At 28.8% G+C, this 17069-nt stretch overlaps 2 protein-coding genes across 11 annotated transcripts in view; one reads left to right on the top strand and one right to left on the bottom strand.

Annotated features, from left to right (window-relative positions):
* Positions 1-94: 94 nt before the first annotated feature.
* Positions 95-5444, bottom strand: LOC145942960 (glutamate receptor U1). 7 transcript variants are annotated; one of them, XM_083050138.1, is made up of 13 exons: positions 5156-5442; positions 4501-4620; positions 4286-4430; positions 3938-4120; positions 3556-3722; positions 3214-3310; positions 3054-3120; positions 2564-2804; positions 1967-2150; positions 1323-1413; positions 1075-1230; positions 916-999; positions 95-597 (listed from the first exon to the last, which is right to left on the bottom strand). In XM_083050138.1, exons 2-13 carry the CDS (start codon positions 4601-4603, stop codon positions 265-267), a joined length of 1851 nt encoding a protein of 616 aa, XP_082906264.1. In that variant the 5' UTR covers positions 4604-4620; positions 5156-5442; the 3' UTR covers positions 95-264. The 7 variants fall into 7 exon arrangements, with proteins under 7 accessions (XP_082906264.1, XP_082906262.1, XP_082906265.1 ...); XM_083050136.1 differs by having other exon boundaries at positions 98-597; positions 4501-4744; XM_083050137.1 differs by having other exon boundaries at positions 109-597; positions 3556-3710; positions 4501-4744; positions 5156-5440.
* Positions 5445-6817: 1373 nt separating this feature from the next.
* The window catches only part of LOC145943148 (3-hydroxyisobutyrate dehydrogenase, mitochondrial), a 35754-nt gene continuing 25502 nt past the window's right edge, over positions 6818-17069 (top strand). For 2 of the 4 annotated variants that reach the window (XM_083050571.1, XM_083050568.1), the window contains exons 1-6: positions 6819-7112; positions 7503-7582; positions 7729-7907; positions 8037-8158; positions 8703-8913; positions 8989-9115. In XM_083050571.1, the coding sequence (XP_082906697.1) occupies positions 7064-7112; positions 7503-7582; positions 7729-7907; positions 8037-8158; positions 8703-8913; positions 8989-9115 (768 nt within the window). In that variant the 5' untranslated portion in view covers positions 6819-7063. Of the gene's footprint in view, positions 7113-7502; positions 7583-7728; positions 7908-8036; positions 8159-8702; positions 8914-8988; positions 9116-17069 lie in introns of all 4 variants that reach the window. The other 2 variants (XM_083050569.1, XM_083050570.1) reach the window with 2 other exon arrangements.

The raw sequence follows: 17069 nt of genomic DNA, 5'->3' as shown, positions 1-17069 counted from the left end.
TATATCATCAAATATACATATACATATATACATACATATATACATTATACATATAATATATTATATATTCATAAGCATATACATATCTTATGAAATATATAAAAATTCATAAATATATATAATTAAATATTTTTTTAATAGTGATGTAAATTATAAGAAATTTTATCTCTAAATTTTTGCGCAGATTCAGTATTTACAATGTATCCGGCAGACTTAATTACAGATAAATCAAAACCTTTATTGTTTGGACTGTGTATTATTAACTCAATTTTTTTCCGACACTCTCTTTCTCTTTCTCTTATACGCTGACAGCTCGTATCTCTCTCGTCTCTTTTGTATTTCTCGAAAAACTTCGCGAATTGATCGTGAACCAGCAGCTTGCCTTAATTCATAGAAAAACATTATTGTAGATGTTAGGAGACCTACAATGAGCGCTGTAAAGCCGGCACCTAACGGCGTCAATCCTAAGACTCTGGCGCTTTTGTCGAGATTATCATATTCCTTAAGAACTTCGCGGAGATTGAAATTGGCTTTTCGGCGAATAACATCACCGAGATGAAAATAAGTAATGCCTGACTCCCTCAACCATGATATAATCTATAGGATAATAAAATATTTCAATATATCATCTATAACAGCAACATTTGAGATATTTATTATTAGAAAGTACTATATATATTAAAATAATCTTTCCCCCTCTCTCCCTCCCCCCCTCTTTCTCTGTAGAAATTAATGTAAATGTAAATTTACTTCTATTGTGTAAATTTAATTTAATTTTAATTTTAGCAAAAATTGCAGCAAATGTATTTTTATTTTTAAGACATTTTATAATAATTAAGATTAAGAAGGTTTATGATCATTATGACACATTATGATAATTATTAATTGTGCTTACGAGTACGATTGTCATATTACCGTGTCAACAGGTCGTAATAGCCATGGTTGGACCGCAAAGGATGAGTAATAGTTGCCTACCATTTGCTTCATCATTCTATAGTTCTTACAGACACAATTCAATTTATTTTAGCGCGTCTTATTTCAATACTTTCAAATAAATGTACTCTTACATCTTACTTTGAGATCCTCGTTAGAAATTTTATCTTCAGGAAAGAAGATCGATCCTATAATTTTTCCGATAATTGCATAGTTACCCTTCTTGATTAATCTATTTGTCATTTCATCATTCTTTATAGATGTGTATCTTGTCGGTAATTGACTCGAATAAGGATCCTAATAATATTATATACATGTATATATATATACGTTTGTCGCGTCAGCAGTAAAAAGTAATGCTCATTTGCATAAATATAAATTCTACGTACATCCATATCGAAGTAATCGTAGTAATTTGGTTCTGGTCCTCTTCGACCCCATGTTAAATTTGCCTCGAGAAATTGATTTACCGTGTCAATTCTATAAACATGATTTTTATATTTTTTCTTATAATTAAATATAACTTAATGAATAATGTGTGCGAAATTAGAAATCAAGAAGGTACATATAACAATTAACAGTGCAATCTTTTAAATTAAGAAATCAATGATAAGTGATTAAAATAATTTTTTATTTAAATTACAAGAGTAAAAATTTTAACTGTAGTTTTTATCAAACTTATTTTTAAAGGTAATTGATAAAAATGCATTTATTTATCTGCACAGTCTCTCTTCACATAAATTCTTTCAATGTTTAGGTAACTTAAAAATACTAGTAAAAAATTTTTTATTTAAATCATTTTTGCGTAAAATTTAATGACCAGTTGGATTTTCGTTCGATGACTTTCATTGAATATTTACTAAATGGCATTCAGCAAGTTATTAATACACAAAATCATTGTAATTGTTTTTTTTTTTTTAATATCAATATCATTTGATTTTATATGTTTAATTGAATAAGCACGTTATAAGAGTAAGTTCTAATATCTCAACTATTTTTTAAATTTAAAAATAGAAATAGATATTATTGCTACCTGTTTTCGTATTCCGAGCTCGCGAGTCTGGCTGCAAGACTACTACAATAAGCAGTCACTAATACGACCCCTGCAGTTTGCCATAAGTGCAATTCGAATCTAGCATTGGCGGTGTTTCTGGGCACCCACGTGCCTAACAAACGACCCATTAATTCTGTAATCGTGCAGATAATGCTCCGAAAACCTAAGAAAATATATATTTTATTTGACATTGACATTGATAATCTTTTTCGTCTTTCCTCATTCTTATTTCATATATTTTATTTTCAATATAACATTATAATATTATTTAAATAATAATGTGTAATTACATTTATAAAAACAAGAAAATTTCAAAGAAATAAGGTAAAAATTATATAAGGTATCACTAAAGATATTAGCATAAATACTTGATGAGTATATCGACGTTTATATCTATGTCGATTGATTCTTATGAAGTATCTATATATATACCCGAAAATTTAATACTTGAAAAATAAAATATAGTAATCTCGATCGTTTAGTGAAATGTGTAGTATATTTATTATGTTGATTTATTATGTATTATGTTTATTTTTTTATTGTTAGGAGTACTTATGATGAATATATTTAACTTACGTTTTGGAAATTTTGGATCAATTCTAGCACGTGTACACATATATATGCTCATAACGATCAACAAGATTATCAGAAGTAGCCAACAGTCTATTGAAAAAGGCCTCGTGAGTGCCCAGAAATTGGTGATTGGTTGCGGTCGCGGTACCAAAAAATGCATAAACATCTGATACCATGGTTCTGACATGTTTACAAAATTACTGTGATTAGGCGTTAACCAGATGCTGCCGAACGCTAGATCAATCTTCGTATATAAGAGAAACAAATTACATAAAATTGACTTAATATATATTTTAATCGAATCTAATATTTAAAAAATAAAACACGTTTAGAATAAATTGAACAAATTTCAAACAGCGCAATCTAATTTTATATTTTTGTAAAGCTATTAATTGAAACATGAAATTATATGACAGCACTTTTTTTCCTTATTATTAATTATGTCATAAAATTGATGTATTATACTTTAGATTGTTTGAATTAACAATTTTACCTTTTGCTCCATTATAAGTTGAATGACACCACCACGCCAATATGTATCATTTACACGTCGACCATATCTAAAAATTTATTGATATTTTTAAGATTAATTATATATTTTAATTATATATTTATATATTAGAAATAAAATAGCAAATTATATGCAAAATTACCTGTAAGTTCCTTGCGGTTTTCTTAATGTCCAAGTGAAATTCAACTTTTCCGCTATAAGCAGAAATATTTTTATTTCTGTCCCATCCATTTCTTCGTCTGTATAATAGAGAATATACTGTTATTGTTTTACCGATCGCTCTTTGTGCTTTTGCAATAATTTACAATTCTCATTAATTATAGTTCATTAACTTTAAATAATTTTATTAATTCCATATAAATTTATATTAATAGCAATTAATTAAAATCTAAGATTGTCATAATATTATCAATTTTACGCACACACAAAAACTCTCTCTTTCTCTTCTCTCTAGAAATTAACGTGTTTAAAAAAAATGGTTTACCATTATCTGTTAGAAAAACTTCTTCTTCAATACCATTAATTATTTTCTTGGTCGTTTTATTGAGATAACAAACGGGTGGCTGATAAAACGTACATACTTGTAGTTCTCTACCTTTTAGATTAATTATATTGAATTCAGACACCAAGTCCTTGTAACTGCAATTTAGGCTAATTATGAAAGCTTATAATTAAACGTAACATATATATAATATTTAATAAATATGAAAAAATAATTTGTTATGTGTAATATCTAACACACATAAATGTTTTTAATATGTATGATGTATGTACAATATATTGTAGATAGATTTATGACATAAATATGTATATTTAAGAATATATACATATATAAAGTTTTAATTAATAAAAAGAATTATAACTACCTGTTCACATTTAGAAAGAATCTGGGTTTCAAGTAATTTTTCGACAAAGTCCAGATTCCGGATCTTGATACGATGTTTGCATTAGAATTTTTATATAAGGAAACATTGAAAAGTCTTGAATTATTCTTCAATTCACCATCGACAATGATGAGAATTTCTGTCGTTGAGATATGTGAGGGTATTCTATCAAAAAGATATATGTATTTCTATGAATCGTAGAGAATAATAGAATAAATTATATTATATAAATAATTTGTTTACAATAATTATTTTAAATATTATGTATATATTATTATCACACATTACTCAAAAGATAAATGAGACTTATACTATTGTTTTGTGCTTTACTTTTGTATATCTTTTGCTATTTCGTCATCCGTCGGTCCGAGCAAAAAATAGTTTTGACATTCATATGTTTTTTGGCGCAGTAGATATTCGTACGGATAAATATTTATAAATTGATGAAATAGTACTTCTTCATCGTGAATCGATCCTGAAAAAAAGTCGTTTTATATTCGTGATGTCTTCGAAATAAGATATATAATTTCTCTATAGAGACCAACCACTTAAAAAGATATTACAGCATGTGGAATAAAAAAATGCTTTTTTGATCAGCGTCGTAAAATTATCCGTCGATATCCAGGATTCCACTTGGGAAGTTTTCATAATATTTTCTTTGCCAGCTAATATTGAGGTAATGAATGATAAAAAACCAAACATTGAATTTACTTTCATGATGAATCATTATCAATATATTAATAATTTAGTAATAAAATTTGTATCGGTAACCTCCTTTGTGATAATAATCTGTAGGTATAATATAAATTATAAATGAATACATATCTCGAAGTTAAATATATAAATACGTGTGTGTGTATAAAACACCTTTTTTAATTATTATGATAGATAGTGAACGTTGCACATGTTGCACGTGTCTTGCATTTTCACATTCATATTTTATCTGTTTACTTACGTTGATTATATATTATATATGTGTGTGTATATCAAAATTATTAAACGCGTACTATCGATTATATATAATATATCACATAAGATTCTTTTACATGTATAAGACTTAGAAATAAGATTTGTGTAAGAGTGCTCTTAATATATATATATATATATATATATATATATATATATATTGTATATAGATTGATGTTAAGTAAAGTTATTAATGATTCTACTTATTGTTAACTTAATTGATTAATTATTTACATGAGTTTCTTTCACATTATCAGACTCTTCATAACATCGAAAGTTTGTTTTTATCAGCTCGTTGCACTTAATTAGAATATAACACGAGTAGGCCTAATATGAGAATGAGAATCAATTTGGCAGATTATAACTCTAAATGGAACTGCATGCGCATATTAAATGCAAGCAACTACACTAACAACATTGCTAGTAGACGAGATCTGTACTTGCAGTTCACATAGTCTCACGTAGTACTGAAGTACTGGTGAAATGCAGTTTTAAGGACAGCAGATAATTATTCCGATAGCAAACCTGAATAAGCATGTTGTTACGAACACAACGTGGTTGACATATAATTATCTCAACCACGCGGGGCGAAGAAACGTAAACGCAATTATGTACATCACTTAATTGGCAGCTCATAAAATATTAGCGATGACATACTTCGCGACATCAATAAGGAAATGTAGTGTAATTAATTATTGTTGTCTCGAATAAGGATGATTTAGTAACTTGTTATCGTAGAACAACCTTGACGATACCGATCTTTGTGGAAATATTTCAACTTATGCTATATACAACGATAATTATGCTTATACAAGCGATAATTATGCTTATATAAGCGATAATTATGCTTATATGTATACAGCGAGAAATGATATATGCAATAAAATGCGCAGTGCATTTTTTTAAAATTAAACAACATTTTAAATCTACAGTAACACACTTGCTATTAAATCTTGAATTTTGTTGTTATTATTGATTAAATGTTTGCATTTGATATTTTATATTTATATATAAATTAATGTAATTGATTTGAATCTTTGATGTTTCTCTCTCAAACAGATAAATTTAATCGTTAGATTTAAATATTAAAGAAAATTCGAGTTCTATTTATATGTATATAACTCATCTACATAATATCAGATTTTTTTAAGATTCGTGCCATCTTGTTTTTTTAAGGAAATTGTGTCATCCCACGCAATTTCCTTTTTATATAGAATATTTTTTTATTATATTTAATGTCATTTTATTTTCATAGTCGTGCGAGAAGAAAAAAGAATTATAGGATAATATTAACAGAGTTCCTTCAATGGACTATAAAACGATCGCTTAGAACGATAGAAAATGACACGCGAGGTGACGTTTATTATTATTACTTAATGCATATATCTAAAAAATGGTTCAATATGTAACGTGGAAATAACGATATCTTGTACGTCTATACTTTATACGTATATGTATATGCAATAATAACCATCGCGTGTGATCTTAATCGCTATTTTATATAATGTTCTCTACTAATGGTCATAAATTAATGATTGCGAAACCATACGAGTCTGTAGTTAGGACCGATTAGAAAATAAACTTAAAATAATTTGCAATATATTTTAGTAAAAAGTTAAATTTTTAAAATATTTTAAATATTATTTTTTAAATATTATCTTACTTTACGATTATACTTTTTATTTTAATATGTAATTTGTAGTTTTTAAAATGTTTTATATTAAGATTATATTAATACTTTTTGGCGAAACCAGTGCTAACTTTCATATTTTCTTAATAGTGTTTTCATAAATTATGAAATTTATTTGAATTGCCCGCCGTATTCGTCATCAAGCCTTATCAAGTTATGTAATGTCTTTTTACGCTACATCATCTATACTGATGTAATGTCGCTGTCGTTATAGTTCTCATATATTTCACCAGTTCTCTTGTATTATGTGACGTGGTCTTTTATTCGATTTTGTTTACGTTCAGTGTCAAACATCTATCTAATACCTTTTTTTGCATAAAATATATATAATAATGAATACATGTATGGCGAAAAACAGCTTTTATATGTATTTAAATAATATTTTAATTGACTGACACGAATCTCATGAGAACCAGTATCTTCTCTTACAACGCTCGCAACAAGACTTTGAAATGAGTGTTTGTATAACAAGATCATCTATCAATTTTATGACGGCAACAGGTAATTTAATCATTTTAGATTAATTTTTACCATTAGAACCGGTTATTTTAATCACATTAAGCATCTGCATATGTACCTCAACAGGTAATTTATAAACTTGATAGCGAAAGAAACTTTGAAATTATAATCAAAAAGGCCAAGTCTGAGGCTAAACCTTTTTGTGGCTTATCCTATTATATCTCTTTATGATTCATACCAAAGATATTCGAAAAAATATTGTTTAAACTATTAGCTTTCTCAGTCATTCTAATGTTAAAAATTTAAATAATTATTAAATTGCGAAGATTTGAGAATATTCATATATATATATATATATATCATATGTTTAAAATATAGAAACTTGTAATGATTAATACATACGACTCATTGTGTTTTTTAATATCTATTTAGCAGCAAGATGCTATTCAAAAATTGGATTCGTCGGATTGGGCAACATGGGTGGCCATATGGCAAAAAATCTGTTGAAGAAAGTAAATAATAAAATTACATTCGAGGAATCATTGCTTTATTAAATGGATAAAATATTTTTTCACGAAAACAAAGTTTCCTCTATGAGGAAGCAAAAAACTTTAATGGAAAAAACTTTTATTTTTAATTAATTTTTTTACTTTATTAGAGTTACAAGCTCATCGTATATGACTTGAACAAATCGGCAGTGACAAATTTAGTGGAAGCAGGTGCAAGTAGCGCATCGAATGTGGCTGAAATGTCTAAAGAAGTTGAAGTTGTCATTTCGATGTTGCCTTCTAATCAGCATGTTCTCGATGTTTACACCGGCGAAAACGGTGTACTCGGGTAAAATTAATTTGCATACAGTCAAAATAAATTTATTTGACATTAAATGATGACGTCAAATTTTTTATAATATGTATTATATATTTTAAACTTGCGATTATAGTTTCTTCATCATTAATTTCTTTTTAGTACAGCGAAGAAGAACGTTTTACTGATAGATAGCAGTACTGTAGATCCATCGGTGTCTCAATTAGTCGCATTGCAGGCTCAGAAACATAATTTGAGATTTATCGACAGTCCTGTATCGGGAGGTTCGTCATAGATTTCTTAATAAAATAAAATATAAGAGTAATATCAAGAAAAAAATTATAACATAATTATAAATTGTTGGATCAATTATTATTGCAGCAAGGAGATAAAATAAATAAATATTTTAACATAAAAAGTAAAAATTAAATTTAACATTCATAATATGTATGCTATTTATGGTGTGGATATTAAGGATGGTTTAACTGGTTAAAAAATTAAATTGCATTTTGAATATTCCATTAATTCAGTAAAATTTTTTAAGTAAAAATTTTTTAATTTTTTAGAGCAATTGTTAATTTTTTCCGAAGAAAGAAATATAAATATTTTATTTTATCAATATGATTATTATTCTATTAAATATAAATTTAACTTTTTTTCTTCGTAAAAATGTACTAATTTGTGCAAAAAATTATACAACAGATTTTATTGTGCCAGTAAATCCAAATGATTAATAAACATAAGTAAAAGTAAAAGTCTGAGATGCATACAAGTTTGAGATGCATAAATATGAGAAATTAAATATTAAATTGTATCAATGTCGCACAGGTGTAAATGCGGCCAAGGATGGTACTTTAACATTTATGGTTGGCGGTTCAAGTACAGATTTCGATCATGCGCAATTTATACTCGAGGCTATGGGATCTAGAGTTGTTTATTGCGGCGACGTAGGCATGGGTCAAGCTGCTAAATTATGTAATAACATGCTATTAGCTATTAGTATGATCGGTACTGCAGAAGCATTCAATCTTGGACAAAAGTGAGAAACAAGCAAGAGATTTATTGTTCTTTGTTCACTTTTAATTCTCTAATGTTAGTGCTCTATATGTTTCAGGCTGGGCTTGGATGCAAAAGTGCTAGCGAATATCGTAAACTCTAGCTCGGGGAGATGCTGGTCTTCTGATCTCTACAATCCGGTTCCAGGAATCTTACCTAATGTTCCCAGTTCGAAGAATTATGAGGTAATTAATTATAATTTTTTCGTGCTTTATTTTTTTGCGTGGATTCGCAGACATGGAATCAATTCAGAGAAATCTGAATAGTAGCGCAAATTTTTTTTTTATAAAATTAAGAATTCTTGTAATAAATTTTTTTTAAGAATAATTTTACAAAAAATAATTACTTAATTTTTCTTAATATAAATCATCGATTCATAATTAATTTCATTTATACATCAAACAAAAATTAAATAAGTATAAAGAAAATAACAAGTTAACGTATGTAGGGTGGTTTTGGCACAACATTGATGGCTAAAGATTTGGGATTAGCTCAATCTGCTGCAATCAGAACGCAAGCTCCGATTCCTCTCGGTTCTCTGGCACATCAGATTTATAGGACAATCATTGCTCACGGATTCTCGAATAAAGATTTTAGCATAGTTTATCAATTCCTTAAAGGTAAAAATTGAAACTATTATAATTACACTTACTAAATAACGCAAATATTGTCCGTAAGCGAAATAAATGACATTCATAAATGAGACAAATTTGCCTCTCTTTTTAATTTTTTTATTTTATATTTTAAATTAATTTTTTAATTATAATAACTGTTCTACATTATTTTTCATTCTCTCTACAATCTATAGAGAGCGCCAGTTGATAGACATCAGCTAAACGATTTCTACAAAGTGTTGATAAAACATCTGTTGATGTTATGAGATTATGTGATAGAATTTATTTTAAAAAATATTTATCTGAATTTATTTTTTTGCAAAATATTGAAACTTATATACAATAACGTGAAAAATAAAATAAACTTTTATTTATTTTACTTTTTAATCAGGCCGATATATTAGTACGCTATATTATCAATATCTTGACAGATTTATACAATAACAAGTAAAAAATAATATTGATAATTTTGTTCATTATTAAAAGCATTATATCATAGAAAATCTCCGTTACATTACTTTTTTATTTCATTGTTTTATTATTTCATAATTAAAATAAGAATAAACAAATTTACGTAAAATAGAAAAATATTATGTCGTGTTACATTGACTAACGTAGTATTTATTTCTACTCAACTTTATTAAATTTGTCACACAATCTCTCTTGTACAATAAATATTTTTAGGACAAATTACACGATAATTACTCTGTTACAAATCAGATTGAACTATATATCAATCAAAAAAGATCCATGCGTTTTCAAAACTACATTAATATTAATTATTAGCAAGCATCAACCTTGCAAGAAAAAATATTATATTTATTATTAAATATGTTGATATTACTTATTAAATAATATGAATAAAAATGATGAACCAAATGTGCTTTCGATAAAAAGTTTGTTAAAATGTAAAAAGATTAAGTAGAAACATGTCGAGTTTACGACTAATTTTTTGTCTTTACTATACTTTTTTTTTTGTAAACGTCATTGTTATTAAGTTATCAATAGTACTAGTCATATAGATAAGCAGATATAAAATTGCAATGTATGTTTTTTATATATTGCATACATATTTTATATATAGTTTCTCACAAGCATTTTCTATAGTCTATTTATTAACAAAAGCAAATAATTTAACTGTAAGATCAGTCTTAATTATCAATTTTTTGTTCGATTAATAAGAGTATAAACAATTGCTCTCTATTTTATTGATATAATTTAATATCATTTTACGTAGAGATCCAAATGATTTCGACTTTTTTTCAAACAATTTCTTATGTTAATAACACACATATGCTTTTTTCAGAATTATATCTTTGGTAAAATAATATGAACAAAGTTGTATGATATTTCTGTGACTAGTAATAGCTTCCCGCGCGGTAAAAGGAATTAATACAAAACGTGAAAAATATTGAAAAAAATTGTCACGTGGTACCAGAAATGATCGCGCCGGCCCTGAGTCTCGCGCTTGCGCGTTCGATATCACGTGACGCAGCATTCGCAGTACGCCGTACGTGACGAGTCGCCGTCTTGACTAGTGTAGTGCGGTCCACCATCGCTGTCAGTCGACGGTTTTTTTTAAGGCTAGGCGAGAGGACGAGAGGGCAGGTGCGGTTTGATGCGGCTGGCGCCCGTGCGAGCTCGAGAGTTTTTCCGCTACGTTTCCGTGGATCTCCTGCTAGAAAAATAAAGGGCGGGAGGGAAAACTCGGGGTGAAGGAGTGAGAAACAAGCGGAAGCCGTCGTCCAACAGTTAATCGGAAAATACGGTCGAGTCGTCACGGTGTTTTTTTCCCGCCGGATTTTCGGGAGCATAAGTAGGCGCCAACAATTTCGCGCAGGCAGTTTCATATCCAGCAGTCCGCTCGTTCGAATGTGTGGCTAGTGTATATATATATATCACGCACGTGCAAACACCGACTCCTCCCCGCCGTACGTACACACGTACAACATACGTGCGTGTGTGCTTACTATCGCTCAGTGTCTCGGGATCGAGGGGAATTAGGATATAGACGAGACGCGTGCATAATATCCGCGGAAAAGCAGACCAAAGTGCGTGAGTGGTGGTGAATACGGGAGCAGCGAGGAAGAGAGTAGTGCGGAGCAAGACGACGTAGCCGAGGAAGAGGAGAGAAAGATGAGCAAGACGTGCGCTCGCTGCGAGAAGACGGTCTATCCGATCGAGGAGCTCAAGTGCCTCGACAAGGTAAGCTTCGATCATGGCATCTTTGTTCGTCGCGATCGAGAGGAATTCGAATCTTCCTCTCGAGCCTCATCTTCGAGAAACTACTTTTCTCGAGAAATGAGAAGCGAGAGCATGAGAAAGAGAGAGACAGAGAGAGACACACATACACAAAGAAAAATAGAGTGAGAGAGAGAGAGAGGAGGAAGGGCGGCGAACACAAACACAAAGAGAAATAGACAGAGAGAGAGAAAGAGAGCTAACCATCGCGGGAGAGATGTACCGTTCCATTGAGAAGGGCTCGGCGACCTTCGCGGCGTGTTGGTCTCTCTTCGTCGTGCGTGCGTGCGTGCGTGATGCACGCGTGTTTAACGCTGCGGAACGCTCCATGCTCGCCGAAGGGAGTCGTCTACTTGTTGCGCCGCGACATGACGCGACTCGAGCGAACGACTAGACTGATATAAAAAAAATGTTGTTTGATTTAATGTCGATTAATATCTCACGAAATCTCCAACGGATGGAAAAGGAGTCATATATTTTTTTGTATATTTTTTGTTGGGCTGTTTTCATGACATAAACGAGATGAAGTTTTCCATCGTGTGTGTTACAAGGTTGAGAATATTTAATATAAGTTATAACGAATTCGGATTAAATACACTAATTGAACAGTTTATGTATTTTGGTAAAAGCTATCAGATTAATGCATCTCTATCGAAATTCAATATTATTTGCGATCAATGATTAAATCGAATAAATTAAATGTTAGATTAAATATCAAATATTAGAGATGAGAATATCAATCATATTTAGTGCTCTAATTCTCTCTTATGAAAAATAAAATAATTGTTGGGTAATTATATTTTGCGTACATTCACAAAAAAAAGAACGAGATTAATTGGATATTAATAATAATTATATATAATGTTTCGTATGGGAATGTTTCGTAAAGGATTATATTTTTGTCTGAAAAAAAATAACAGCGAATAGCTATTTCTAGGCACAATAAATAAAAGGAACTCAGGTATAAAGGCAAAACGCAGGATGAACATCTCGTTCGATTAGATGCATTTCGGCTGTTTTTATAATGATTCAGATTTTTTTTTATCTCTCTTCCTCTCTCGATAACTAGTTTTGTGAATTCATTCAATTTTTTACATAGAATGTCTGAAATAAATATAATAATATTAAGATTATCTGAAAGAATTTGGCATTCGCATTTTAATTAACATTAAATTAGATTTAAATTTTTTTTAAATTTATTGAACATATACATATATATAATATCTAAAAATAGAATTCTCTCTTCTCTTAAATTATTGATTCAATTAGTAAATGCCAAAAAATTACCACCAACTTGCATTCTCGTTAATAATCTCGTGTCTTTTAACGATAATATGATAATCTATCGTTTATAAGGATTTTCTCCGGTCATTATAGTTTAAGAATTATATACATAGTTATAGAATGTAATATTGTGCTCATGGCGCATAGAAAACGGATACGAGCATTTTTCAAGAGACGGAGGATAAACGAAGTGGGAAAACATGCAGAATGTACCGTTCGCATACCGATTGCAATGATTTAACTCAATGTTATAACTCTATAGTATCTAGAAATTTAGAGTTTGAAAAACTTTAATATTATTATAATCATACGATATAATTTTATCTTTTATTATATTTCATCAATAGCATTTATACACAGAGAGAATTTTCTCTTAGAATTTACCCTGAAAATCATGGTAATCGTGGGACAATATGGGTATGGAAAGAATTTTATGAGAATTTCTCTGATTAATATTTACCTCAACAAACATAATAATATCTACACGTTAAAATATAAAACATGTTTGAGTAATTTTACCATGCAGTTTAGTAAAATTAATCAAACATGTTTTATATTTTATTGTGATAGATATTATTTTTATCGAGGTAAATATTAATCAGAGAAATTCTCATAAAATTCTTTCCATACCATATATTGTCCTACGATTATCATGATTTTCAGGGTATATTTTAAGAGAAAATTTTCTCCATGTATAAATAGTAAATTGGATTTAAATCAATAGTAAATTATACACATTAAGCAAATTAGACAAGAGGAGATGACAATCTTGGAAGGAATAGTAACAAGAAACAATATAAAAAAATATAAAATTTAGAGAATAGCAAAATTTAAAAAATGTCTATAGTAAAAAAGTACTATATTGTTATCTCCATATATTTTAAAACAAGTTATCTGTAAAGAGTATGTTTCTCTCAAACAATTATTATTTATTTTCGTTTAAATTCGTTTGCTACGCAGATTCTTTTAATTTTATTTAAGATATAAAAGTTTCGTTGAATTTTATCTCGCTTTAGCCGCCATTCAAGCGAAATGTGACAAACACTTTTTTACTTTATTCACCATATGTGCTAACTTCCGCTTTAGCGGTGGATAAACCTTGAAATCCCAGATTTATGACTCGCATTTTGCTTAAAACTATGAACATGAACGAGTTCTGCTCGAATCCTTGCTGGCTATGCCATGTGTTTTTATCGTGAAAGACCGTGGCGTGCAACTCCCGTTTACTTCCATTCGCTGTGCTATAATTTATCCAACTCATTCCTACGAACGACTGAATCGGAATCTCCAACTCTGTCGGAATCGGAAATTAAGTCAACCGATTATAAATTTTTTTATTCTAACCTTATACTGATATTGATATTTTATCTTGAAATTATATATCGTTTTAATAAATTTATAAATATAAATTTATTTAGGTAAAGTGTAAAATATTTAACTTTTTAAGAAAATGTTACAAAATTACGTTACAATATTATTGCAGCAATTTTCTTTATTTTTAACGACATTATTTTTTTAATAAAAACTTAAAAAATTATTAATATTTATTAATTAATGTTTAGATTAAAAAAATTAATCAATTATATTGTTGCTACTCTCATGCTACAATACATGAGAATAAGTCTGTTGTACCTATATGTAAAATAAATATGTGTTTATTGTAAAGAATTACATTTAATGAATGATAATTTCATTAAAAGATCTTTCATATAAGATTAATTATTCGGAAAAAGGCATAATTATTTATTCATTATTACATAGTTAATTAATTAATTTTTTCTGGCAATTGTTGCTAAGATGTTGAAAAGGTTGACGCATTATAGCGGATCAAAACTTTTTCTGCGATAGATTACAGGATGTACCGTTCTCGTTTAGTTCCGCTCACCGAGCCGTCCTCAGTTCCATTCGCCGTGATATTCTTCGTCTCGTTTATCCTTACGTTGAATGACCGATATGAGCAAGCAGTCTCGCTATATGTAAAAAGAAAAACAGAAAAAGAGTAGAAAAGGAGAGACTCTTCTCGCATATCTTTGCATTTACTAAAGAGTTCTAATTATTAGTAATAGTAAATAATTTTTTCAATTAATTTTATCTGAAAAAAGATATTTTTACATATATTTTATATAAGACGCTAGTTGATTTTCAAGAGTTTAATTTATTTTAAATTAGTTCCTGTTTAATTCTGAACATATTCCATACATGTTTTAAATAGTTCTAACAATAACCACTATTACACTATATTTTAAATCATTTTTTTTTGTTTTAAAAAAGCACATGCAAAGACATATGAAGATGAATATTTTGAACACTTAATAAGATCTTTAATGTAAAAATAAACGTGTAGACGATGTTTTAAGCGCATCTCATTTATACAGCTTTGTTCTAGATTCTAGAGGGTTAATAAAACTCGCTGTAAGCCAGTTAACGGGGCTTTTAAATCATGTGGGCGGTATTCCGTGTCAGAAAACTAGCTTCGAGTATTCGAGAGGAGATAGAGGAAGTCAGAGGATCCTAAATTTGGATGCGTATCGAGCCACATGATTGCCACATTAGTTTTCTAAATCCTCTCGTATGCTGTTATGTATATGCATTTATCACATTGATTTTTGGCGCTTTACACACGCGCGGAATAAGAAGAAATTTGCATTGCAACGTGAGGTTTTTATATGAGAAATATATTGATAAATCTTAATTAATTTCAATCAATATTTTAATAATATAGCCTTTAGATTTTCTATTTTTTTGTTAAAAAATTTAATTAAATTTAAATTAAAAATTAATTCGATTAAATTTCCTTGATTTTAAATAAATTGTTTAAATATTATTCATTTTTTTAGTATGCAACTTTTAGTACTTCGTCTATAATACTTATTTACGCGTAATATAGAATATTAAACTATACTTTACACATATATTATTCAAGACAATATATATATAATGAAAAAGTGATGATTATTTTTTTTCTTTTCTATTTACATATTGAAAGATTACTTATAAAACGATTTACGTATTTTGCGTGTAAGTCGTTGTTTACGCTAGATTTTACGCTTGTTCTCACCGCAAATTCTCGGTCTTATAAAATTGCGGTTGCAAGTCTCTCCTGTTTTCTCGAAGAAACAGAAGAAGAAAAAAAGACAAATAGAAGAGCGGCACAATATGAGGAGAAATTGAGACAAGACGCGCATATTACGCGGTTAACAGGCATAAGACGAATTAAAGCGCACAAGAGATTAAGGCGAAAGGGTTTAATGAAGGAAAATGCTCGTACTTTTAGCTGGCCTTTTTCTCGTCGAATGTTCTTTCGTGAAAACTCGCAATATGTTAAGCTAGCAAGTACTTTCTGGTCTCTTGCATGTTTTTTTTTATTATTATAAGTAATAATAGTGCTGAAAAATATTTATGGAAATTTAGAAAAGAAATATGAGTAAAGAGAATGTGATGCTGGACAAAAAATATGAGTAAAATATTGAGGAACTTTTAAATTAGTTTTTATATTATTTTAATTTTTTTAATTTTTTTATTTCACCCGCATGGGTTAATAAATTGGCAACAATTATATTGACATAATTATATCGGCATAAATCAAAATTATAATTTCAAGTGCCATAATTGTATGTGTGTGCGCGTGCGTATGTTATATAAAAAATTAATATATTTCTAAAAAAAAACTTGATACTAAAAATATATTAAGTATTTGCTGGAAACTTTAAATATATAATTAGATGTTATATATAAGATACATGCTGCTTTTATAATATATATTATATATATATATTATAAGATATACTATTAAAATAATTTCTAGAAATCTTATTAATTTATTTGTTATTAATTTTTGATAGCCTCTCAGAATAGGATAATTTTCAGTAGCGAATATAAAAATATATGACGGTAATATGATGATAATTCGGTATTTGAATATATTTATATGCCGCGTTCGACTTGCAGCGAAAATCTCCATTGCGCTTTGCTTGTGCGATTACAACAGGTGAGGTCGATT

Source organism: Prenolepis imparis, unplaced genomic scaffold (assembly GCF_030444845.1).
Source record: "Prenolepis imparis isolate NDT839.2.m4 unplaced genomic scaffold, iyPreImpa1.0 SCAF_11, whole genome shotgun sequence".
Classification (NCBI taxonomy): Eukaryota; Metazoa; Arthropoda; class Insecta; order Hymenoptera; family Formicidae; genus Prenolepis; species Prenolepis imparis.
The sequence above is the reverse complement of the archived record's forward strand: the minus strand, read 5'-3'. Positions and strand labels throughout refer to the sequence as shown.

What these genes read in the sequence shown, in the direction of transcription:
- LOC145942960 (XM_083050136.1), bottom strand. Translation starts at nt 4,672, where the DNA reads ATGAAAGTAAATTCAATGTTTGGTTTTTTATCATTCATTACCTCAATA. An exon ending in CTGTAATATCTTTTTAAGTG is followed by an intron (nt 4,431 to 4,500) that starts GTTGGTCTCTAT and finishes ACTTTTTTTCAG; the next exon opens with GATCGATTCACGATGAAGAA. An exon ending in AACTTATAATGGAGCAAAAG is followed by an intron (nt 2,805 to 3,053) that starts GTAAAATTGTTA and finishes TTATATACGAAG; the next exon opens with ATTGATCTAGCGTTCGGCAG.